This window comes from Cupressus sempervirens, chromosome 2 (genome assembly GCF_028749045.1).
Source record: "Cupressus sempervirens isolate cs-2001-9-10 chromosome 2, ASM2874904v1, whole genome shotgun sequence".
Lineage (NCBI taxonomy): Eukaryota > Viridiplantae > Streptophyta > Pinopsida > Cupressales > Cupressaceae > Cupressus > Cupressus sempervirens.
The window spans coordinates 129,697,140-129,722,924 of record NC_143119.1 but is presented as its reverse complement, the minus strand read 5'-3'; the positions used below and the strand labels follow the sequence as shown (position 1 = coordinate 129,722,924).

At 31.6% G+C, this 25,785-nt stretch overlaps 1 protein-coding gene across 1 annotated transcript; it reads right to left on the bottom strand.

The window, feature by feature from the left end:
* Window positions 1–13,932: 13,932 nt before the first annotated feature.
* On the bottom strand, window positions 13,933–17,059 carry LOC149571382 (pectinesterase-like). The gene is made up of 2 exons (XM_089809014.1): window positions 16,122–17,059; window positions 13,933–14,786 (listed from the first exon to the last, which is right to left on the bottom strand). Exons 1-2 carry the CDS (start codon window positions 17,041–17,043, stop codon window positions 14,098–14,100), a joined length of 1,611 nt encoding a protein of 536 aa, XP_089665140.1. The 5' UTR covers window positions 17,044–17,059; the 3' UTR covers window positions 13,933–14,097.
* Between the last annotated feature and the right edge of the window lie 8,726 nt (window positions 17,060–25,785).

The following is a 25,785-nucleotide window of genomic DNA, read 5'->3' as shown; positions in this document are numbered from 1 at the left end:
ATGAAAGACTTGGAATCAATGAAATTTGAATACAAAATTTTCTTACCATCTCCACTTTGCATTGTGTCTTCTATTGCTATTGTTTCGTTAAGATCAAGAGAAAAGGGTAATGCATGGTCTTGGTTGTTGTATTGATCATTTAAAAATGAAATAACATTCACATTTAAAGAATCAAAACATAATGTATGCATTAAAGGCACAAAAATTGTGAAAATAGATCTCATTATTTTATTACCAGTGGTAACTTGTATTGCATCCATTGTTGTTATCGTCTTGGGTAAGAAATCTTCTTGAGTATTTTGTCCACCATCTAGCACTACAACAATATTGCATATTTAATACATCAAATCATATAAAATCAATATAGAAGAAAAAGAATCAAAACTTAATTAAATTGTCATTTTGTTTAAAGTCATTACCATTTCTAGCTTGGATTGCATTTTCATGACAAAAACTCGCTCTAATTTCATCATTTTCATCAACCAATGGAGCAACATCATCTATAATTTATTAAAATTAATTTAGTTAGTTTCCAAGAAATATAATAATCATTTAAGATAATTACCATATATAACTTTTATTTCACCTATAATCATTTGGTTCAAATCGATGGAAAAAGGTAATTGATATCAGCAAATGCTTTCTTGGTAGTTCAAACCTACAAATGACATGTTTATCATATATAGAAAATATTTTTTTTTATATAAATTACCAAAATACTTTTGAATAAATGTACTTACCTTTCTGTATGATAACATCTCTTTCATGTTGTATTGTTATGCCTGATCGATTAATGACCTTCTTTTTCTTTTTCTTTCTAGATCCTATAGAGGGGAATTGAAAAGCTTCATGTTCCTTGGCTCTTTCATTTGGTTTTTGAGTTATGGCATTATGCTTTTGATGAGTAAAATGACATTTGCGCATTTTACTTAGACTAAACCATGGTACTATTCGTCTCATTAATGTTTTTTTTGAGGCAGGAATTGTTTTGAATTTGGAAGATGAAGAAGAAGTTGCATTCATGTCTTTTTTAAATCTCCCAACACATTGAGTAGACATTATTTGTTCATCTTCTCTAACTGGTAAATTTTGAAGCAATGAAGTTATGTAGTCAACTGAATCTAGAAATTCATTGTTGGAAGTATTAGATGATTTCCAACCATCTGTAATAGAAATAAAAATGACTAAGTTAAAAATCAGTTTAAAGATTCTACTTCTTTGTTATAAAGTGATAGTTTTGAAATTTACCTCTACTTTGACCTTCGGTAATGACATTCCCAAGCACATCTTGATCTTCTAGATGCATGCAACCATCTATAATTGAAATAATATTTAGTTAATTTTTTGAAACATTAAATAATTAAATTATTTTTTTTAAGGATATTGACATTACCAATGGTATTATTTTCATGACAAGAGCTTTCTCTAACCTCATCACTTTCATCAACCAATCTAGTAACATCATCTGTAATTTAATTAAATTAATTTAGTCAAATAAATATAGAAAGTCATCATTGGAAGTATTATATGATTTTCAGCAATCTATAACAAAAATAATAATGACCAAGTTTTAAAATATTATTAAAATTCTAATCTTTCATTATAAAATGATGGTTTTGAAAATTACCAGTGCTTTGAACTTTGACAATGACAACCCCAAGCACATCTTGATCCTCTAGATGTGTGCAACCATCTACAATTGAAATAATAATTAGTTAATATTTAGAAACATAAAAATATTTAATACTTAATTGTAAGAATATTAACATTACCAATGATACCATTTTCATGACAAGCACCTCCTCTAACTTCATCACTTGCACCAACTAATGTAGTAACATCATCTGCAATTTAATAAATTAAATTTAGTTAGTTTGGAAAAAGAAAACATTACAAATAACTAAAAAAATAAAATCACAAATGAAACTTACCACCAACTTGATCTTGTTGGTCTGTGTTGTCTCTTTTTAAGAGATTTAAAACTTTCAACACATGTTTGCACATATTTCCTCGTTTTGCCCACTAACAATCACAAACATTTAAATCTGATCCAAATTTCCTAATGAGGTACCATTTTGTTGGATTAGTTTGGCTTCTTACCTTATATGAATTAAGAAGAAGATGATGGGCATAACAATCTGTATCAGCTATTGCTTTTGATCTCTCTAAAGCAGTTGTATAATATCTTTCCTTTTTGAAGTTAGTCAAGAACCTAGATAACTGAAGATATCTTTTATTTTTATAGTATGGTTCTACTCTACGGAGAAGTGTATGAATTAGCCAATCATTCTCCTTGTACATTTCTTGGAAATATCACTTAAATAATGACTCTTTAATGTGAAAATGTTATGACTCTATGGCTGCATTAGTTTCTTGGTTTGCATGAGAGAAACTTTGAAAATGTTTTGCCCACACCTCTACACAAAAAAAAATGAGAGATTACACTATAAACAAGTTATAAAAGATGTAAATGAAAATAAAACATAATGATATTTTGATTGACTTACCAATGCGTCTATGATTTTGACACCAAGTTTTCTGAAAATACTCAATAAACTTCTTCTCTTCTTTAAACTCCTCTATGAAATTGTTAATCAAATGAGTGACAATGTCTACACTGTCACTCATTCCATACATTATTTCATCCAATCTTTCAAATATTTTTGTTCCAACATCCCTATTACTCACAAACCTGGATTACAATAATTATATTAGGATATAATGTTTAAGAATATGATATTTCCTATGCTTTAATTGAATCTTGAATTACCTATACACATTCTTTAACCATGCTCTACGTACATGCCAGATACATAAAAGTACTCGACAATTAAAGGTTGATCTGCAATTTACATTATAAGATCCAATAATAACAAGTGTATTCTCACAAAAGTGAATGTTAAATGAAAAAATAATTATTATTCAAAAGCAAGATTTTTTTTTTTTTAGTAAATGAAATAGAAAACCATTACACTATTGAAAATATAAAGTAAGATTGATAAACCTAATTGCTTCAATCTCACCGGTGGCATCATCTGTCATGAATGCATTAACATGCCAATCTTCTTTATATGCTTTCCCTCTTTTGTAAACCCCCACTAGCCATTCACATATATCCTCAATTTTGTTTCTTGAGGATATAGCCCATGCAACAGGTACGCCGACTTCTTGTTCATCAAATACAAGCAATGTATACAACTCATACTACACATACATAAATTAGTGATACATTGTTATTTTTAGAATAAATTAGATAGAAAATTGAATTAAGGTCCATAAATAAAATTAACATTGTTCTACTTACACAATACTTATTTGTTGAGAATGTAGAGTCCATTGCAATGATTGAGTTGTGTGAATGTTTCACCATCATTTCTCGCATCCATGGTGTCTGAATGCCTATAATAAATGGAATATTTTTTGCATTATTTGGTGTTTTATAATAGAAGAAGTTGTCTTTCTGCTCCACATGCCACAAACATACACTTTTTGAATCATCTTCATTTTTCTATGAACGTTGTGAACGCACTCTTTTCCATGCATTTAACACATCTTTTTTCAACAAACATGTGTCTCTCTTATTCATCAATTCTTTCAAACCAAAATCTAATTAGTGTTGTTCACATATGGTATTAATCCCCACTCCCATAAGTAATAGGGATTCTATGTATGATTTGCACTCATTTGACAACCTTGGTGCAAAAGTACACCTTGGATCACCAGATGGGTCATTCTTTCCATAAAAAAATTCACCACTAACATCTTGATGGATATACTCATTATATGTAATGATAGCAACATCTTGTCTACCGTACATAACTCTAACAAGAAAATGGGCTTGGCAACCTCTTTTTTGAACAAACTTTCGAACCCTTTTCTTTTTCACATTCTTGTTTTCATCTATATTTCTATCATCTTGAGGCCCAAATGCACAATGATAACTGTCTATACATGTACACAAATATATATTAATTGTTATTACAAAAAAAAAGGTGGCATGATTAATTTATCAAAACTAGACAAACCTTGAATACATCTTTGTGGTGTGGTTAGAAGGTTCTTCCATAATATGCTCCTCATGTTTTTTTCGTATAAAAGTTGTTTTTGTGTCACCTAATAAACCTTCACCTTTCACAAAGTGAGGGAATCTTTCAAGAGGGATAGCCGCACACAAGTCTATTTGGTGGTTATTAGCATTGCCAATAGGTGTCCATTCAAGTTCATCACTTGAAAAATGATTTCCTTGATTAGGGATGTCTTGCACATCTAGCTTGATAAGTGATTCCCATTTATTCTTTCTACCCATCCTGAATAATATGAATATTGTTAGAGGGCCTAGATATGTTATTTAAATACATAAAAAGTTCTATAGAGATGTCATTATATCTATATATTGATATCCACAAAATATATTTTTGCATTTATCAAAATCATATAAACACCATTGTTAAGCATATCATGTATAAAAAATAAATCATTCTAGGTATGGGCCCACTCAGTGAAGTTAATACATATGTTAGACATACTTCAAACAATTAACTACATGTTTAATCCTTCATGGAATTTATAAAATTCTAAAGCTAATATGATTTTTAAAATATAATGGCATATACTACAATGGTTTTCTAAACCTATCAACACTTATGAAAAAAATGACAAGATCAAAAGATGATAACAAAATGGATGGTGATCGAACCAATATCTTGAGTTAAGTTAATGAAGACTTAATTTAAAATAGATGTTTATGAAGATAGTCTATATTTGATGTTGGATATGTATGCGGATGTTATGATGGTGTATGTAACTATCCAACCTAAGAAATGGATGTCTATAAAGAGGTTTTATCACAACTTGGATATTATGATACTGTCCTCAATATAAAAGATAAATATTTATGATGAAATGGAAAAACAAAGGATGACAACAATATGAATGTAGAATATTAATGTTTTTGAAGATTTGATCAAGGTAGGTATGAATCTATGTCACAACCTATTTCCTTTTGTACCAATTAAATAGGTAATCTTTTTCCACGTGTAATTTGACTTCAAATCATAAAATTTAAAAAAAAACTATTGTGATAGTGGGAAGAATTATTATCAAATACGAAATTATACTTAACCATGCACAATCAAGAAGTGGTAATGGGGATAAATTATGTAGCAAGTAGCGGCTAGAGATTGGGGTCTCAGAAGAAAGAAGTGGAGTTGGAAGGCAAGGGCATCGAGTTTTTTCAAATCACAGGTTCCTTTGCTTTATGGAAGCTTTGCAATATTTTTGTATGGTGCATGATTTGGTATTGTTCATCTTAACTAAAGCACAAAAAGGAATTTATTTTATTGAATTCGTTAAATTATAAGAATGAATGATAGAAAAATTCTTAAGATTTGGACATCTGTCAACAGCTTGTTGGTATTAGACATTAAGAGATTTGAAATTGTTTCCTTATTGGCAATGATTAGAAATAATAGTGTATTATCTATAGTCTTTTTCTTTTTCTTGGAAAAGGTGAAAGTAGGGTTAATAGAAAGGTGTGTAGCTTTCTTCCTAGCACTCTAGGTTTCAGCCAGGACTCGTTATTTCCATTTTGCATATGTGTTAGCTATACTGACCCATAGAACTATTGCATTTGGTTCAGTGAATGGGTGATGAAATCTTGTGGTTAAGCCTTGATTATCAGGACATAGTGATGAGGTTAGAACCTGAGATTGCCCTTCTTGAACAAGTATTAATCTTTTTAACTCCAAAAAGAATCCTTTTGATAAAGAAACTATAGAGAAAAGGGGGTTGTAGTTACCTCAAAATGGTGTTCTAACCATATGTGTATTTATACATTATATAGTTGCATACCTTTCTAAACCCAAATTGTTGTGGTATAAGTTGTTGGCTCCTGATTTAACAATGTTTAAACAACCAAGTATGCAAGGCAAGAATGCATCTATGGGCAGCTATCTCCAATAATGGACACACTTCACCAAGAACCTGGGCCAACTATAAGGCTATACTCCTTCTGCACTTCAGGCTTTGCAAAACCTAGGCGGGTATACCTATAGATTTTTTATATGGTACCAGTTGTCAAAACATACACTGAATCTAATGTAAAGCAGATAAAAACCCTTATTTCTCCTAATAACTCATGAAATAACATGAATCTACAATAGCTAAATGCAGAGCTATGAATCTCAGGAGCTGAGTGAGGGTATTCTATTATAGCTCTTCAACATGAAAGGGGAAAAGCATTTGATTATTGATGTTGAGTTTCAAAAAATCCTCAAATATGCTAAATCAAATCCTTTTCAGTGGACTTCTTCTAGCATAAGAGTCTCCCCTTTTCTAGCCACATAAAACTTCTCCTTCACAAGCTCATTTCCTTTTATGCGTTGAAAATCCTCCTTGCTCAGTGTGGAGTGATTTTAATCTCTGGCCTCATGGGGCTCCTCTGTAGCTTTTACAAACTGTTAATCTTGCATTAGGAGATCATTTGACTAGTCTCAAAAATTGACCCGAACAACTGACCAAGCTCTGAAACTTATGATCTTTGTTCTCTCTAACATGTTCAACAGGCCTACCAGATCTTGTTGCATGATGACATCAGGGTCAAAAGATATCGACCTCCAAAGTTGCCAACTTAAATTCACATGCAAATAAACATGTTAGAAAACTAGAAAGTGCATTTGAAAATGGTCTGGAAAACTAGACGAATAGGCACTTGAGGTTCTGAAAACTAGGACACTGGTACTTTGCCATGAGTAAGGTATGATTCTACAATTTTGGCTCATGACGAATCATGGGGCAAATTTGGCAAGGGCGCAAAGTTGACTACCTGGATTTGCAAGACATAGGACATCAGTGAAATATCATTTTTTTGTGAATGGAATGACCCTGGTAAAGTGTGAAGATGGATTCGTCAAAGCTTAAAAACTGACACACTTATAGTATTTTTAGAGTAGAACATAGGAAAACAAACCATTCGATCCTACCAATCACAAGCACAAAGATATGACATCTCGAACAGGGCTCCCGATCAATCTGCAGTTCTAACTGCCAGTGAAACTTTAAACATTGCAAATGGAATCGCGTTTGAAAATTGATCAAACGGATTCGTCATAAGCTCAAATTTGGAATGCATAAAGTTTCTGACCCCTAGAGTATGATGTAGAAAGAATATTCTCACTTGGGTCAACTGGTCAAAAGTTATAGTACGTCAAACAGGGCCTCTCAGAAAAGTGTGCAAAGTGCAAATGAATGAAAATAGTAATTGACCAACTTTGAGGGATTCAGAACCTAGTCAAATGGACTCGAAATGACTCAAAATTTGAAACATAGGTTCTCAGGTATGGATACTAGACATTCCCAAAGTGGCTAATCATGACACATTTTTGGGTGTGAGATATTCAGTTGCAAACATAGCCTCCTGTCGCTATTTGACACTAAGGTGAAAATGCAGATTTAACACTAGCTCAAAATAGGACTTCACCAAATAGCTCGAAATGATGTTTTAACTTCATGGAACAGGTAGACAGGCTTAATGGAAGGTGTTAGAAACATTGAACACCTCTGGGGCTTCAATGGTACAGCCAGGTACAACCAGGTACATATGCATTTTAAAAGCATTTAAGGGCTTGATTTTTTCAATGGTATTGAAAATTGACCATGCAATTTTTAGTCCCAACATAAGTGTTGGAGTTCGGGTTCATGCTGAAATGGAAAATTCTTCTTTAATTCTTGAGAAACATTATTACTCTGTGTATGTTTTATAGTGATAATCCTTGGAACATTTCTTCCTTGCTGAGGGCCAAAATAAAATAGAACCATAAATAGTAGTCATTATGTCATGACTAAATACATGCTCTTAATATTCATTTAGTGGACGTTTTGTGTGACCAAACCATTTTTTTAGCAAATATTTCCTTTCCTTTTTCTTGTACAAACTAATGATTCCATGTTTTTGTTTCAACACAAAATTGCATGTGAAAGGGAATGATATTCGTGCTGATGATTAGTAAATTTTCCTTGACTTGCCTTGAGCATTCTTGTGTTGGTGTTTTTCTTGAATTTATGAGTGCACCCAAGACTTTTTACTCTTTTCAAGCTACTTAACTTTCAAACATGTGTATTTTTTTAATAGAAATTATCAGTAAATGGGAAAATTGTGAAGTTTTATATAAGGTGATGTATTCTTTTTCCTTAATGTTCTCTTATAGAATTGACAATAATAGTGGATAAGATACTTTCTATCAATCAATTCTTATTGTTTTAGGGTATTAATCTATAAGACACTTGTGATCAAGATTCCTCATAATTTGGAATATGTATTTATTCAATATTGGATTTGCAATCTAATTGTTTAGTTTAGTGAGGTCTCTATTGATCCTGAGTAGGGATAAGGAATGGTTTGAAATAGTGTACATGCTATATATTTAATATAGAAGCTACCATTAGCCTAGAAGAGTGAGTATTTTATCATCACTATTTTTACAATAATTAGAGTTCTTGAAGCAAATGGCTTATCAACCTATATGAATAAATAGAGGAAGTATTAGGAAATTGACATGTTTGTTAACCAAGTGGATGTTTACCTTCCTTTATATGTAGAGAATGTCAAAAAAATCATTCTTTTACAAGGTTTGATGATGAAGATGATAGTTTGATAAAATTGTTTTATGATGTTAAAATGATTTCACATGGCTTGTTGTGGATGTCATATTATGGATTGCTCATGATTCTTATTTTACATGTTTCACATGCATATATGATGGTATGATGTGAATTGGAAATAAGGATAAGTTCTTTTAATTATGATAAGATGGATATTGATCTAAGTATGTGGTTATTGGGAATGTTTGTGTAGTATATTAATTTTAGAATATGACTTTTTGTTACTACACAATTCCATTACTCTTCAAAGTTTTACTAGTTTAGATTGCCTCGTTGCTAGGCTGGGTATCTTTCATGTCAAGAAAGATTCTAGGGAAGCTTAATAGCTTCGTGGTAGGGTGATAAAGCACTCTTACAACATTCTCACCCTTGTGTTCTTAGACAAGTTCTGGAGCTCATTTCAACTTGGTCGTCATGGTTAGACAATCTGGTATCGACTATCTGGTATCTAGTATTGGTAATCTAGTACAAAATTATGGTTCTTTTTAAAATGAGGATATATGTATACGTATCATTTTGTTAAAGTTAATTATCATTAATCAACTTATGTTGACTCGTCAATATTCAAAAGACTTTGACTCTCATTGAAATTTTTGCATTTTATGGAGATTGCTGATGTGGCATTTGTTTTGTAGAAGCAGTCTTTATAGTCTATAGGAAATGCAAACCTATCTAGATTTAAGTGAAACCTAAGACCTAATGTATAATGGATACATATGAAGATGGTGTGATGATGAACCTAAGACATGTTTGTGTCTAAAGATGTTATGTGACTGAGTACTATGAGTTGGTGGTGTGAATCTAAGATATAAATGTTTATAATGGTGTCAACCTAGCTTGTAGATAGAAGAATAACTGTCATTGTATATTTGTGGAATAAAAAGAAGAGACACAATTAAAAATCTATAGTTGAAAAGATAAAGTCACCATTTTCCTTCAAGTAGGGAGGTTGTAATTTAACATGATAAAAAAATTAATATCTAAATATCAAATTATAATTTTTTTTATAAAATTAATATCAATATTCAACTAAATACAATATAAAGATTGAAGAAAAACCTACTTACTTGAATTATGGTGTCCAATATGAAGAAACAATTTTTTTTGACCACGTTTGACTTGCAAATGGCTTCAAGATACCTACACATGTTAGAAAATAAAATTGATTAGTGGTTTAATTTATTTTAACACTTTCTTGTATGTAATCTTGTAAAAATTTGACATGCATGTCTCTTCGTTCTACCCAAACTAGAAATATAAACATGCAAATAAAAACTAATAACATTGATCATTAATATAAACATAACATTGAAATTTAGGACTTAAATTTATCTCAAACATATATAGCCCCTACTACCACTTAAATTAATAACCTCAAGAAATTTTCTCCAATAGTGATTGAGTGCATAAATTATCTTATATATAACTATAAGTATGTAAATGTATTAAAATTTGACTCGTATTAAATGATAAACTACATTAAGGTGTGGTTTTTGCTATCACAATATTATTGATTTATGAAATATTGATTTAATTATATTTAAACATTTTGTATATTCCTATATATCAATCCTTTTTAATCATCCAATTAAATCAAATTAATAGTTTATTTTTCTAAAATTTAATAAACATGCTATATAACTAGCCATCCACATTCAAGAGAAATTCACTTTCAAAGGACTTAAAAATTTAGTCCTTAAGGATACTATCTCACTTGCAAAATAAAAATGACTACAATTATCTAAAAAACAAGTGTCTATATTATTAAGTTTAATAGTTAAAGAAGTTTTTTACTAACCATTTATATTCTTCCTTTTTAGTTCTACCACAATACTTACTTTTCATTATTTCAATTCTAACAAATTTTTAAAAATATTTTAATTAATTAATTTATTAATTATTATATATTTTTCTAAATTAATATTTAAATGCTATTAAGATTTTAATATAATTTAAAAAAAAAGTTTAGTAGAATTAGTTTAAATTTTTGCTCAATAATGAGGAATAGATCAACAAATACAATATCAATTTTTACATTAGATTTTCAAAATTGTTTTAAGATAATGAAAATGTATAGAAATTTTTTATTATCTTATTTTATTTCAAAATTCAAAATATTTAAATAAAAACTATGGAAAGATATAAATTCTGACTACATTAAAAGTTCAAAATTTATTTATTAATTTTTTATTTTAAATGAATAATATATTTAAGAACAAATACATAATATATTCAAATTTATATAAAAGAAACAATATATATGTCAAAATTATTAAATATATAATAAGAATCAAAATACATGATAAATATATTTAAAAAACATTGGTACCTGCAAATCAATTAGGCTGACAGTAGCACTTCTCCACTTCGAAAATTAGCATATCTCCACTTTGACAATCAATTTGACTAAAAATGTATGACATAAAAATTAAGTCATAATAATTTTTTATTATAAAATATTAATAAAAAAACTAAATAATCACTTTTGAAATAACTTAAATAAAAATATTAAAATATTTGACCTGCAAAGGTGGGTTTTGTCATAGCAATAACCAGCAATAGAAGATTGAAAGGCCCAGCGTAGCTGTTTCTCCATGCTGAGAAGCTTACGAATCAGAAAATGTGGAGATGCAAAGAAGAAAGAGACAATTTACTCTGTTGTATAGACATTCATTTAGCAGACAAAATGAGCTAATTAAAATGTGATAGCAATCAGCAAAAGTGGGTTTTTCCATAGCAATGGCCAGCAACCAGCAGACATTCATTCAGTATACAAAATTCGCTAATTAAAATGTGATAGCTATACATTCATTCAGCAGACAAAATCAGCAAAGATGGGTTTTGTCATAGCAATAGCTAGCAATAGAAGATTGAAAGCTTAGCTGTTTCTACACACTGAGAAGCTTAGGAATCAAAATACGTGGAAATAAAAAGAAGAAAGAGGTGATTTACTCTACTGTATAGACATTCATTCAGCAGACAAAATCACTATTCCAAAGTTTGTTCAAGCCTCTATTGTGCTCTCGCAGCAAGCCCCTATTGTTCGCCCTTTCAGATTATTTTGTTTGAAAGTCGATTGCACTTCTAGATGCAGACATCGCCATTGAAGTTTCTAGACACAATATGTTAACCTTTTTTGCCCATTAGAGATGATGAATCTGAATTCAGCAGTTTTACCTCCAATTTTTCTCACCAACCATCCTATTACGTGCTGCATTCGTTGATTGCAAATGTAACAGTTGAAATTCATAAATTCGATTGACAGAACGATGGTTTGGTTTGTTTTTGCAGCCAGTATAGGAGCAGAGGCAGAAGGAACTCGTTGACGTGACTGGCGACTGAGTACGGGTGATAGGAGGATGCTATGGAGGGCATGGATGCACATGCCTATCCATGGCAACAAGTGCCAGAACAATTGGCCAGTGGCTAACTAGCGGACGGATTTATATGTTTAATAAATAAAAAATAACAAACCTTTTTCAAATAAATTTAAAACTAATTATTAAATTGTTAAAAATGATTTATTCAAGGGAATTCAGTTGGCTGCATAGGCGCTGTCAAACAATTCGTATCAGAATTCAATTGTATAATTTTTAAATAAATTTATTAATTCATATTTTATAAATAACAATTTATAAGAAATTTATTTTATATAAAGGGAACTATCATATTTTGCAATGTTAACAAATAGATGTTACTGATGTCTCAGTACCAAGTATAGAAAATGTTGCCTATCGAAAATAAGGAAATTATATAACATAAGAATATGAACTTCTCATAATACTTAACTAAGAAATGGTGATCTCTTGCATACATCAGACAGCATCCTAAAATTACCAATATGTATCATTAACATGCTCGTACAAAAACATGGAGCTCTATAAACATAAAATCGTCTAGTGTAAGCTTTCGAAAAGGATTCCATCAGAAGTTCATACTAAAAAAACTATTATAAGAATTGTGTGGCTCATTTAAATATTCAAGTGATCTCTCTCCTTTGGAAAATGGATACTCATTTTTAGCCTAGTGCTAATTAACAAGAAGCTGCAATGGAAAAATGTTTTGAACATATAGTGAAATCCTCAAGAAGAGCTATCTTGGGCCACCTCATGTAGTCTATATACAATTTCAAATGGGATTTGTTCATCTTCTTATTTGGGTTAAATAGGGTGTACTCTTAAGTACTATAGTGCAATTACTATTAACTACATGATGTATTTCTAATATAGACAGAATTCCAAGAGAATATGGAACTCTTGCTTGTTCATCTTCCTATTTAGATTTAATAGGGTACAAGCTTATGTAATAGAGTGTGATTGCTATTAGCTACATGATTTATTTGTAATAAAGAGAGTATTCCAAGTGTATATGGTATTCTAACTTTATCTTTGATGCATAGAGAAATCTATAACTATCAATGAGATGCTTTAATGGAAAATATTGAAACTAAAATGTGCATATCTTGCAACACTTTTATGTATTAATAACTCTCCATTGTTGGATTCAATTATAGAACAAAAGTTCACCCTTCAATTCACTTTTCGAATAATATTTTCAAAATAAACAATACATAAATGATATGAAGCTTAAAAATTAAATACAAATAATTTAATTGTAAAAACTAGAATTAAAATTTTGTATAAGAGGAAAATAATTTAAAAAATAGATATATTTAAATAATATGATTTGTATGTACTAAAAATTAACTAATGTAGAATATAGTCTCTTTCTCTAATGTAATTTAATTGCTCATAGCTATTTTTTTCATGTGTCAATTAAGAATATATATTGTAAAATTTATTAGGTATTTAAGAATAAAAATGATCATTTCAAAATATCACCAATACCTACTTAAAGATACTCTAATAACTATGCACTACAACCATTTTAATTAATAAAAATGTGAACAAATGAAACTCTTAGCCATTATAAAAAGAATAAAGATTATCATAAAAAAATTAATTGATAAAAATATAAATAAATGACTTATTTATTAATAAACTCCAAATTATTATTTTCGCTTCATTTCTTCAGAATAATTGAATTTTAGTAGGTTAATAAACCAGGGTCAATGGTATAAACCACAAGCCATAATGGAGTGTCGGCAATATTGCAATCGAGGTCTCAATCAAATATTGATTGACACTGAAATGGTAACTTTAGTCGTCTACAGCTAAGATATTTTGACAGTGTAGAGACGAGAGAGTCGAGACAGAGAACATTCATTGAGTGCGTGAATATCCATTTGTAGACTAAAATACAAGAAGATATTTAAAAGAGGAAGAGTCTATTCCCTGATTATCTTTGCAGCTGGGCCATGCCCACGGACTCCATCAAATATATGTTACTTCTAAATTCTTAAGAAGAAGTTTTCATACATCACCACACAATGCAGATAAAATCAATAATAATAAAATACGGGTGGGGACGAGGAGCGTTCTAAATGATGCCGCGAATGAAAGGTACATTATTGAGCCATGTGTCCCCCGCGATCAAATTAGAGACGGTAAAAGTCAGTGCATCATCGTAGCTCAGTGTGTGGTAACCGGGCCATTTAACTCGTTGTGAAGTTCCTGCGCCGGGTCCTCTGTTGAGATATTCTCCAAAGTAAAGCGTACTCAGAGCAAAATTTCCCGACCATTCAGCCCAACCAGCTGGGGAAATGACATCATCTAAATGTGACTTGATATAAACTGTGCGAGAGTATTGTCTCCACGGCCTCCCCAGATATGTTGGAAACAGCCTCTGATTTGATGCCTGCAGATCTGGCGCTGCAGTAACGGTGCAGTATTGGATTGAAATTCCGGTGTTCTCGTTTGGATCGGTTCTTGCTTGGGCTGCGATAATGTTGTCCTGGCCTTGCATGGGTCTTCTGGCGAGGATGTTGCATGCCTGGAACACCACTGCGGCGTCCCCGCATATGAAATCTATGGTGCCGTAGATGTCACATTCCCTGTAGAACTGACGGAATGAGTGGACGTAAAGAGTGTCTTGGTAACCGATGAAACTGCAACGGTAGAAGGCTGACAGATCGGAGGTTGATCTCAGAGCAACGGCCTGATGTTTCTCTGGGCCTGCCGTGTTTTCGAATGTTATTCCGCGAGCCAGGAAGCCTACCCCGACCACGGCTGCACTCACATTTAGGAAGTGTGGATTGAAATTTTGATACGAGAAATCATGTTATTTTCTTCAGTACAACTCATCGAAGCAGTGTATTTGTAGAAATCAATTAAAATAAAAGCAATAACTTAGGTACTAAATCTTTATTGCTATATTTATTGTATAAGATTTCTATAATCACCTTCGTTAAGATGATAAATATTAGTTTATAACTGTGGATTGAAATGTTGATGTAAAACATTTTATAAAGTCAAATTAATAAAATATTGGAAGTTCATAAATGATCAATATTTTTTTTTCTAAATTTTTGTAGATTTTTTCATACCAACTTTATGGGTCAAACATTACAATCAATTTTCTTTTCTTACTATCTTCTTCAATAATAAACCATAGAATTTGATTGTGAACAATAACAAACTAAATATATTCATGATCTAGTTCAACTACAAGATAAATGTAGAAATCTTAATGCAATAAACACCAAAATTATAAATTTTAAAAAATATACATAATTTTATGTAAATATTTACAATTGTTTCTAAATTTACATTAATTTAAAAAATATTTCTTATATAATATACAATATTTTATTTGGCCCTCTTGCATCTATAAGTTCAAGTAGATGAGATGAGGCAGTGGTGGATGACTTAAACAACACACATTAAGACTTGATTCTTAAGCTAAAAGTGTTAAATAGTCAAAGTTGACTTAGAAGCTCATAACTTACAGTTGTGTTGTAGACTATTGAAGTACGAAACTTTTTTTTAATATAATAACTTATAAATATATAATTAAGGTATTTGTATGATATATTATTAATATGTAATTTGAATTATAAAAATTAATATATAAATAGATATAATATTTGTCTAAGTAGTTGAACTTTGATTGGCTGGAATTTTTAAGTCTATTGTTTAGACTCAAGTTCAATTTCTTATATACAACATTTTAAGTGAAATTCTAAGTCATGGCTCTCTATCTTCCATTATTAATAAATCTAACATAAAAATTGCTTCTAAATAAAAGTAATTTTCTATGCATTGAATGTTGATCTTGCATATATTATTTTTGATATGTTCACTTGTAAAGAGCTTATAATAGTTAAACGCAGATCTTTATAATCAAATATTCAATCCATAAAAGAAAAAGAAAATTGAAAAAATTCAAAGGTTAACGGGATCAATGAGATTAGAGTTGCAAAGCATTCCTTACAATGTCACTTGGGTGGGAGAAAGCAGAGTCTCCCCTAATACAAAATGCAGAAACTTTCTCAATTGAACCAGACCCCACCCAAATCAAATATTTAACCAAAACAAAATGAAATTTAAAATGAGTCGACTTACCCACTGTTGCAGAGTGGTACGTGGTCCATCCATCTACAACACTTCTTCTGCCAGTTATCACGGTGACATTTATCCCCTCTCCCACCATCATAATATTTGTCTTCCAACTGGGAACCTCCACATACTCCTGGTACACCCCCTTCCTTATATAAATAACGTATCTCCCCAAGCTATTGTTCGGAGCAGCATTCAAAGCTTCCGTAATCGTAGTGTGATTCCCACTTCCGTCCCCTGCCACGGTAACCATCTCATCACCGAAAGAACGACCATCTTCTACAAGTCTTCTCCGATCCGTAGAAGACAACCAGAAGGGAAACCCATCAGCTAATTTTTTGCCCTTTCCTCGCAGATGAGAAAGCAAGCGTCTTTTTGTATGTCTTCCCACAACAGAAATGTTCTTCACCAGAGCCAGAGAATTACTCAGAAGGCGCGATACATTATGCAAACTGCTGGTCAACTCTGTCTGTTGACTTCCGCTGGTCTCAAGAAAACCTTCCGAGCAGGTAACCTGGTTGGCAATGGCGGCGCTAAGCCAAGTCTGAACATCCGATGACTGCCTCCAATTCCAAGAACCACTGGTAGAATCGGTCACCTTGGACATTGAGTTCTGTAAATTATCCAATGTTATATCCAACAGCTCCTCGCAATCTTGAAGAGCAACGAGCTGGTTTTGATTGGGTGCCCCTTTAACCAACTCAGAAACCAACTCTATAACTTTTGCAGTTTCATCCATGCTCACATTGAGAGCAATTCTTGAAAGATCTCTGGATCCTCCCTCCCATGACTCCTCAAACGACGTCAAGGTAGACATGCAAAATTGCGGCTCCAAGGTCGAGCTGCATGCAGATTGAAGATCATTGTGAGCCAATACAGACTTTAGGAAGATAACGAAAAACATGAGTGTCAATTTATAATGCGCCATTAATACTTCTCTAAACTTTCTCAGAATTTCATGAGAAGAAAGAACTGATTATATACAGGAGTTGTATGGTTAAATTTATAGAGTTAAAAGAAAATGCTGAAGCGTCGAACCTGGCCACAAACTACACGCTCACTGAGTTGGCATCTTATGCCGTCAGAGAACTCTTCATAAATTTCAACGTTTGTCGTGCGTAACTCTATAAAACGCCAGAAAATTTTCATTAAATGGTGTTCTGATTTTTCTCCAGGACGTTTTTGTTTCTTTCCATCTTTGGCTTTGAGTTGAACTACACAGGTCTTCAGTAAACATCACGCCGTGTAGCCCACACGATATTACGTCTCTATGATACTTGCTTACGATTACTGCTAGATATTTTGGCTCAGCTCTGTTCCACCAAAAAAACCACTAAATATTGCTTGAAATGTTGTTACTATTGTGCTAGTATGTTTCTGGATTCGATTGTGTTAAAATTTTTACCATCAACGTTTCGAATCACACTACGTGATCCATCATCAGGATGAAGAGCAAGAGAAGCACAAAAGTATATGATGATCCATCATCATCGAATATACTTTTGTGCTTCTCTTGCTCTTCATCCTGATGATGGATCACGTAGTGTGATTCGAAACGTTGATGGTAAAAATCTTAACACAATCGAATCCAGAAACATACTAGCACAATATAATGGATTGTGAAAATTTGTTCTCTTTAAATGTTGTTACTAATTCATTTACCAGCGATACTCTCAGAATCAGGTCTTTCATGTGAGACAAAAATAGCTTTGAAATTAGATTTGCATATAAAAGGCTGTGTTAGATTTGAATATATTATTGTCCAAAACTTGTTTTTTCAATTTTCTAACAACAAAGATGTCCTCTCCATCTTTTAGCTCTTCGAACTGCGCTGTGAAAACGTTAGAAAACATCCGAATTAGGTGAATTTGTACGCTCTTCCCTTGGGAAACATCTTGATGAAGTGAAAATGGTTTAAACCCCTCTCGGTCAACCACTGTCAACGTCTGTTTTACTTTATCTCCTCCCAGTAGGCAAAGTAGGTCTTGTAATCCACCAAGATAAATAGAGGAAGTAGAATTTGTGACAACTAAGTAACAACAAATAGGTACCTTTCCACTTCTATCAGAAAAAGTTAAAGTAGATGAAGTTATTTTGTAAATAATTATTCCATTCGAGATAGGGTTAGACAATACGGAGACACTATGGAATACTTGTTAATAAATTTTATTTGCTAGAATGTTTAAGGGATCTCCCACGTTTATAATAATTATTCCATTTGAGATAGGGTTGGACAATACGGAGACACTCTGCAATACTTGTTAATAAATTTCATTTGCTAGAATGTTTGAGGGATCTCCCACGTTTATACTCTTCACGATGTCTCTCTTAATTATCAAGTTTAGACATTCTTTATTAATGAGAATTTAAAGTTTGAAGTCATATTCTAATAATTATGAAGTAGGTTATTGTGAAGATGATATATTTTCCTTCTATTCTTAAGAAAAATGAAAATGTATGGATATCAATTGTGTCACAAGACATAAGAAAATGTATACTTTGTAAAATTTTAAAAACACAATACTACAAAATAGAATAAAGTATACACTGAATCACATTAACTATCATACTTTTAGATGCTTGTATGCATGTGTGACTATCCATATGCATGAGATAATAAATATACACTAGCACCCCACTTAAGCATAGTTGAGGTAGGCACAATGAAACTTGGTTGATGACGTATTTGATATATCAGTATGTGTGTACACACATGTGCGCATGTGTGTGTGTGTGTGTGTGTGTGAGAGAGAGAGAGAGAGAGAGAGAGAGAGAGAGCACGCAAAAATACTTCATGTGAGAAAAAAAAACACTCCCTTTGCCTTTTTTCTAAAATTTGAGGAAACCAATCTTACATATTGAAGATGGCTATATGTAAAATTGAAATGTACCAAAAACAAGAGTGTAATTTAATTTGAATCTACTTTCAAAATAACAATATGGTTTGAAAATCATATAAATAAATGTTAGCATAATTATCTGAACTAATGCAACTATTTTGTATTACATTGATTGGTTTGTAGCAAACTGATGCTCTGACCGCACATTTCTACCATGAATCTCTCAATTTCTAAAATAATGGTAGTTAGAGTTAGTTTTTTGTAGTTTTTTTATTTAATCTTGCACCATTCATGAACTTTAGTTATTCCTAATAAAGCATGAGTAGTATATCTAGAATTCACTACTTGAATAGTCAATATCAAATAATTTGATCATGCATGCTCTACTATTTAGGGAGTTTAATTTATGTTTATTTAGTTTGTTTCAAAGATCAAGTTGTCTATGTGAAGAAGTCTATGATGGCTATGTTGCAAGTGGATTCACTCTGAGGGGTTAGGGGATGAACCAGAGTGAGAAAATTTATTTTCAAATGAGACTCTTTGTAACTTTTGATAGTGTTATATATCAAGACAAGAAATACTAGACTAGTGAAGTACATGTATTACTTGACTGAAAAATGAAAATGATTATCCAAAAAATCATGACCAATCTTTAGAATGTTATACACTAACTAGTTTGTGAATAGTGAACATATTGAAATACAATAAGAGAAGATGACTTTGATGATGCCAAACATGTGCTGAAATAGAGAGACACAAACCATGACAGTGTGTTTGAACATGCAACCATAAAGAAAATTGAAGATATAAAAGTATATAAATAGGCAGAAGTGCATCACAGCATGAAGATACACATGTCAGAAAAAAACATCACATAACACATGATTTATGCAGAGTGGGAAACCCTAAAAAACTAGTTTGGTTTCTTCATAGGGAGAAAAACTACTCCAAACCTATTATCTTTATTGAGCACCAACTCCATTACAATGTTTTGCAACTCCAACTGCAATGAGCTTAAACCCCTTTCTTTTCATTACAATATTTGATATGTTAGATTACATAAGTACATAAATACATTTCAAGCTTATGTATTCATGCAAACATATAATCGTATGTATTTTCTTTCAATACATACTCATGTTCCACAACTAAGAAAGTATGAATATGCTCATTTTTATTCACTTTACTTTGCATACTCCCTTATATAGGGATACATTAAGAATGTCTTTCACTATTTTAACAATAGTAACAACTATTTTTGTAACTGAATATTCACAAACCCTCTAATTAAGAAAAATAGACAAGTGAAATATTATAAGAAACATGACCAATATTCATCTCTATAGATTCTCCAACCCTATTCTAGGGTATAAACATAAGTGCAAAAATATAACTTCATTTTTTACAATTGGCATGATTGAAGAATAATTGATCACCAAAAATTGTTGAACTTGTGAGAGTAGTTGTCACAAACCATCAGCCTTTCGTCTTTTTATATTAGAGTACTATGTATAAAATTAATTATGGAGCTAGAAAGCTATCGAAAAAGAAACTATTCATCAACCAAACTTGTTATAACTGTCAAATGCAACTAAATTGTTTTAACAAAACCTTTATTAGAGTATCAAATGACTTGTCCTATATTTAAAAAAATAAACATGTCATTTAAAAATTGTTTTCATTAACTTTGAAAACTATTTATGTCGTCAAAGAATTGAATCAATCGAATCATACCTAGAAAATTGAAAATATCCACAATCTTCCTTTCATTATCTATGAAACTGAATAATTTCTTCAAGTATAATTGAAGAATGATTAACAAGAGTGAATAAAAAAGACCCAAAAACTAATATTGTTAGACATAATTGTTTGTCTCAAAACTATGAATTTTTCTATTTCTATATAAAAATGTAATACTTGTTTTACTTTACCTCATGGTGTTGAAACCACACTTGTTTCTTCAAAATAAAAACCTTTCTAGAATGAGGGTTTTTAATGAACCATAATTGTAGCTTGTGGAAAAACTTTTCAAACCTTTCTTTTTATCAACCACATCCAAGATGTACAAATTTTTGTATTTTCATTAATCTCTTAAAAAAAGAGTTTCCAACAACACATAGAAAATCAATAAATGTATTAGTATTAATTCATAGAAATATTTTATGATAGTACCACATTATTTACCATAATTTCTTTGAAGCCAAATAAACCAACCGAAAAATACCTACTCAAATCATGTGATTTCTACAAAAAATGACTATCAAAATATTCCTTGTCGTTTTATTTTCAACATACTAAAAACCCATAATCAAAATCAACATAACATGCTCTAAATTAGAAATTCAAACTTTAAAATGGTGATCAATATGCGTAGGGTTTACAAAATATAAAAAAAGAAATAAAAAATTATTATTTTTTATTGCTGAACATACAATAATTCATGCGCTTTGCATATTTTTCAAGCCCACCATACATAGTTGCCACATGGTTACATAATTACCAAGTTAAACTTTCATTGGGTTCAATTAAAATCAAATTGAACTTGTTCATATTTAATGTGCCACTAGATCACAACCAAAACTACTACCAAAGAATCACTTTACAACTATCTGAATGAACATATTTTTTATTGCTATATATTTCTAGTTGTATAAACCATGTTACTTAAGGAATGGGTATTGATTTTGTTAGAAATAGTGAATACTAAGAGGGTGTGGGGGGTGAATCAGGATACTACAAACTTTAGCCCAAAAGTGGATATTATTAATTGCCTCATAACTTGTATAAGAAAGTAAACTAACAATGCTAAATGGTAAACATAACCATGCAATAAGAGAACTCATAACACCACATTTTGTTAACTAGGGAAACCGTGGGCAAGGGAAAACCTCATTGGGGATGGTACCCACAAAATGATCCACTAATCAAAAGTATCTGGTTAAAAATATTAACCCTATTAGGATTCTATTACATATGTATAGTGTCTTGAATCTTGTTAGAGGACTTAGGCCTTGTTAGAAGCCTCAACCTTCTTAGGAGTTTCTTCAACCCTATTAGGAGTTGGTACACACACACACACACACACACACACACATATAATAATGTAAAAGAGGAGCTCACTATCCAAACATGTAACTTACAATGCAATTCCTTGATAGAGAAAGATAGATAGAAAAACCTCTTACTACTTGTTTATATCTTCAATATCTGATATATCACTACTGCTCATCACATAACTCACAATCCTCTAATCTTACATCATAATTTACATCACATAAAGTTTGCATATATCTTACAACTTCCGCACTTCTTCACATATTGTAATCTTTCCTTTATACCCTTACAATTTACAAATTAAGTTGTCCAGACGGCCTTGAAGATATCATGCACTTGGCTAAATACAAAAACTAACTCTTTCTCACTTAGGGTTAACATCTAGGATGTCATCCCTAATTAGTTAAGTAATTATTTCATAAAAAAAAAATATTTCCTTAGGGTATGTGTAGGATCATGATGTGCCAAAAAGTGGCGATGTGAAAAAAAAAAGAGTTTGAACACGTCTAAAAGTGCTTCAAAATTTGCTCTGACCTTTTTTCACCTATCCAGGTACCAAGCCTGGAAGGAAAGGCCGAGCCATATCGGATATCCGATCTAATATCAGATATCCGATAATTATATTACATTATTATTATAATATTATAATAATATAAAAACATTATATTATAACAGTATAATACATTATAATATAATATTATTATTATTATAATAATTATACTATAATATAATTATCAAATATATAATATAATATAATAATAATAATAATAATAATACTATAATATAATAATAATATTATTATTATATTATAATTGTATAATATTATACTATAATAATAATATTATATAATAATAATATTATATTATTGTTGGAAATAATCAAGACTAACAAGGTTACTGAGAGGGGAGGGGTGAATCAGTAACTCTAAAACTTTAATTCAATTCTACATAATAATATTTTTACCATTCATCCATCTAATCTACTGTATGCATGAAAAGATAAACATTTGTAACACATGAACACACAGATTTGGTGACCCAGAAACCTTCCAATTAGAAAGTAAAATTGGGGTGGGGATAATGCCCACAAAAATTCAATACTGCAGTATACGATAATACTCTGCATCATCATGCACTCGGTAAGAGTAGAGGCACGGTCCATACTAATCATTATAAGTAGCTTGGAACTCGGTAACCATTGGTGACTCGATGAATATTGTATCACTCGGTAAAAACTGAATCCATTGATAACCTTCTTTACTTGGTAAACACTGATTCCTTCATTTACCTTGTTTACTCGGTAATCACTAATTCCTTTGTTTACCTTGGTCACTCGGTAAACACTAAGTTCTTTGTTTACCTTGGTCACTCGGTAAACACTAAGTTCTTTGTTTACCTTGATCACTTGGTAACCACTAAGTTCTTTGTTTACCTTGATCACTCGGTAAACACTAAGTTCTTTTGATGACTCGGTGAGCATTGACTGCTTGGGGAACACTGTTATGCTCAGTAACCACTAACTGCTTGGAGAACATTGTTCTACTCGTTAACCACTCTTCTGCATGGTAACCACTATGAACTTGGTAAATACTGTTGAACTGCCCATATGATCAGTTTCCAAAAGAATGCTTGGTATGAACTATTTACCTATGGAATTTATAATGTAACCGTTGAATGGTCGATGTGAATTGTAGACTAGGTGATGAGCTCGGTAAGCATTCAGAATTGAATAAGTGTTGTGACTAATGACAAATATATCATAATTCCAACAATCTCCCCCTTTGGCATTAGTGACAAAAACACGTATGAGCCAAAACTTATATACAATATCTGACACACTGACAACTGATTCTGTTGAATATACATGGCTGCCTTACATATGACTCCCCCATACAATATACACAAGGTATTTACATGAGTTATATGACTTTTATTTACAGTTTCTCTTTGTCCATTTTGTACATTTATCTCACCAATAACTCTTTCTAAATATCTCTTTCTCCTCCTTTTTGACAATAATGCCAAAGAATTAAAAAAAAATGTATTTACATAGAAACACCAAAATGTGAGATAAACTCTGAATGTACCTGAAGAGTGAGTTGCAGAGTCTTATCCCAATTCTCTTGTAGGATTTTGCATGTGGATAGAGCTATTTGAACTTCTGCAGAGAGTTCAATCACATGGTCTACAATGGAGAAATTGTTGTCATGGATCAATGTTTTTGAATGGGCAATGTGCTTCTACATTGTGTCCATGATGGGAAGGATCATATTCTAAATATCTAACAATGTAGATCGGATCCTTGACTCTTCTCTTAGCAATTTTGCTTGTTTTTCTGACAAAAAATTTATCCTAAGGTGATGAGATGAGGTTGAACTGGGGTCAAGCTTCAGGTTTTGTGTGCTTGCCTTTAGATCCTCATCTATCTTATTCAATTGCTCTCTTATCTCCTTAGAATACTCGGTAACATCACAGAGCTTAGCAAAAAGAGATGTTACATTATTAAAAGAATTTTCAATATTGGCCAAAACTGTGGTTAATTCAACTTGTTTTATTGCTATGTGCTGAGCAATGTGCTCAAGCACCTTATTATCAAACTTCTTTTCTGCCTTCTCTATCAACTTTTCTTGACCGGAGGTATCCTCATTGAATTTATTGACCGCCTCTTCTAATTGTAGCAAAATGTTTTGAGAAGTATCAACATCAACACCTATAGCCTCAGTAATTATATTTTTTGCTTCATTAATAATTTTAAACTCTCTATCTCTCTCATTCCTTAGTTTTTTCTGATTTGCCCTCAATTCTATGCACTGACTGAGCTTTCTTAGTTCATCAACTGAAGCAGTATCCATATCTATCTTTGGAATGATAGTTTCAGTATCCAAGTCTACATCCTCATCAATTGTCTTGCCTATAAGCATAAGTTTTAATGGAGTCTTTGGTTTTTCTACTGTACTAACATCTTTTTCTTTGAAAACAGAGACAATGGTTGATGAGGTTGGACTGGCTGTCAAAACTGGAATGGGACCAACTAAAGGAAGACTAAGAGAGGGGCTAAATGTATCCAAAATTGATATACTTTCTAGAATTGATGTGCATACCGGAATATTTACAATTGAAGAGCTTACTGGTGCAAAAATTGGTGCTAATGTAGCTAAAGTTGACAAAATTGGAGAGCAAACTAGAAAACTTACTGTACATACTGCAGGAGTAATAGATACTTCTGATGTGGTGACTACTGTAGTGGATGACTCAGTAACTGAAGAAGTTGCCTACAGCTTGGTAGATGAAGTGGAGGTATGCAGCTCGGTAGATGAATTGGTAGACACTTCCATTGATGATACCTAGAGCTGAGATGTGGTAGGTGCAGATGATATATCTAATGTAGATGTGACCAAACCTGCTGAAGCTGACTCCAACCTTAATGATATCACAATTTTAGGTGGAGAGTGAGGAAGGGATGCAATAACTGCTGCTGCAATTTTGACTGGATCATCTTCCTCCTTATCTGCCTCTTCAGCTTATTCCTCCTTGTCTTCTTCCTCTTTATCTTCCATCAGTGCATGCAACTCTCCTGGTGAGACTGTGATGGATGCAATGCTATCAAGCTCATCATCGCTGTTGCTGTCATCATCTTTGATTTCTATTGGGTCTACACTGGGCTTATGTAGATGATAGATGTTTTTCCACATGTTTGTAGCATCATTTACAACATGTTCAATGTCTTTAATCAAAATCAAACAAGTGTGGAATCTAATCATCATTTTACCTTCATGG

Excerpts from the sequence above, each read along its gene's own strand:
- LOC149571382 (XM_089809014.1), bottom strand. The coding sequence starts at position 17,043 with ATGGCGCATTATAAATTGACACTCATGTTTTTCGTTATCTTCCTAAAG. Across the intron at positions 14,787-16,121 it reads GTACCACTCTGCAACAGTGG|CCGTGGTCGGGGTAGGCTTC; the intron begins GTAAGTCGACTC and ends ATGTGAGTGCAG.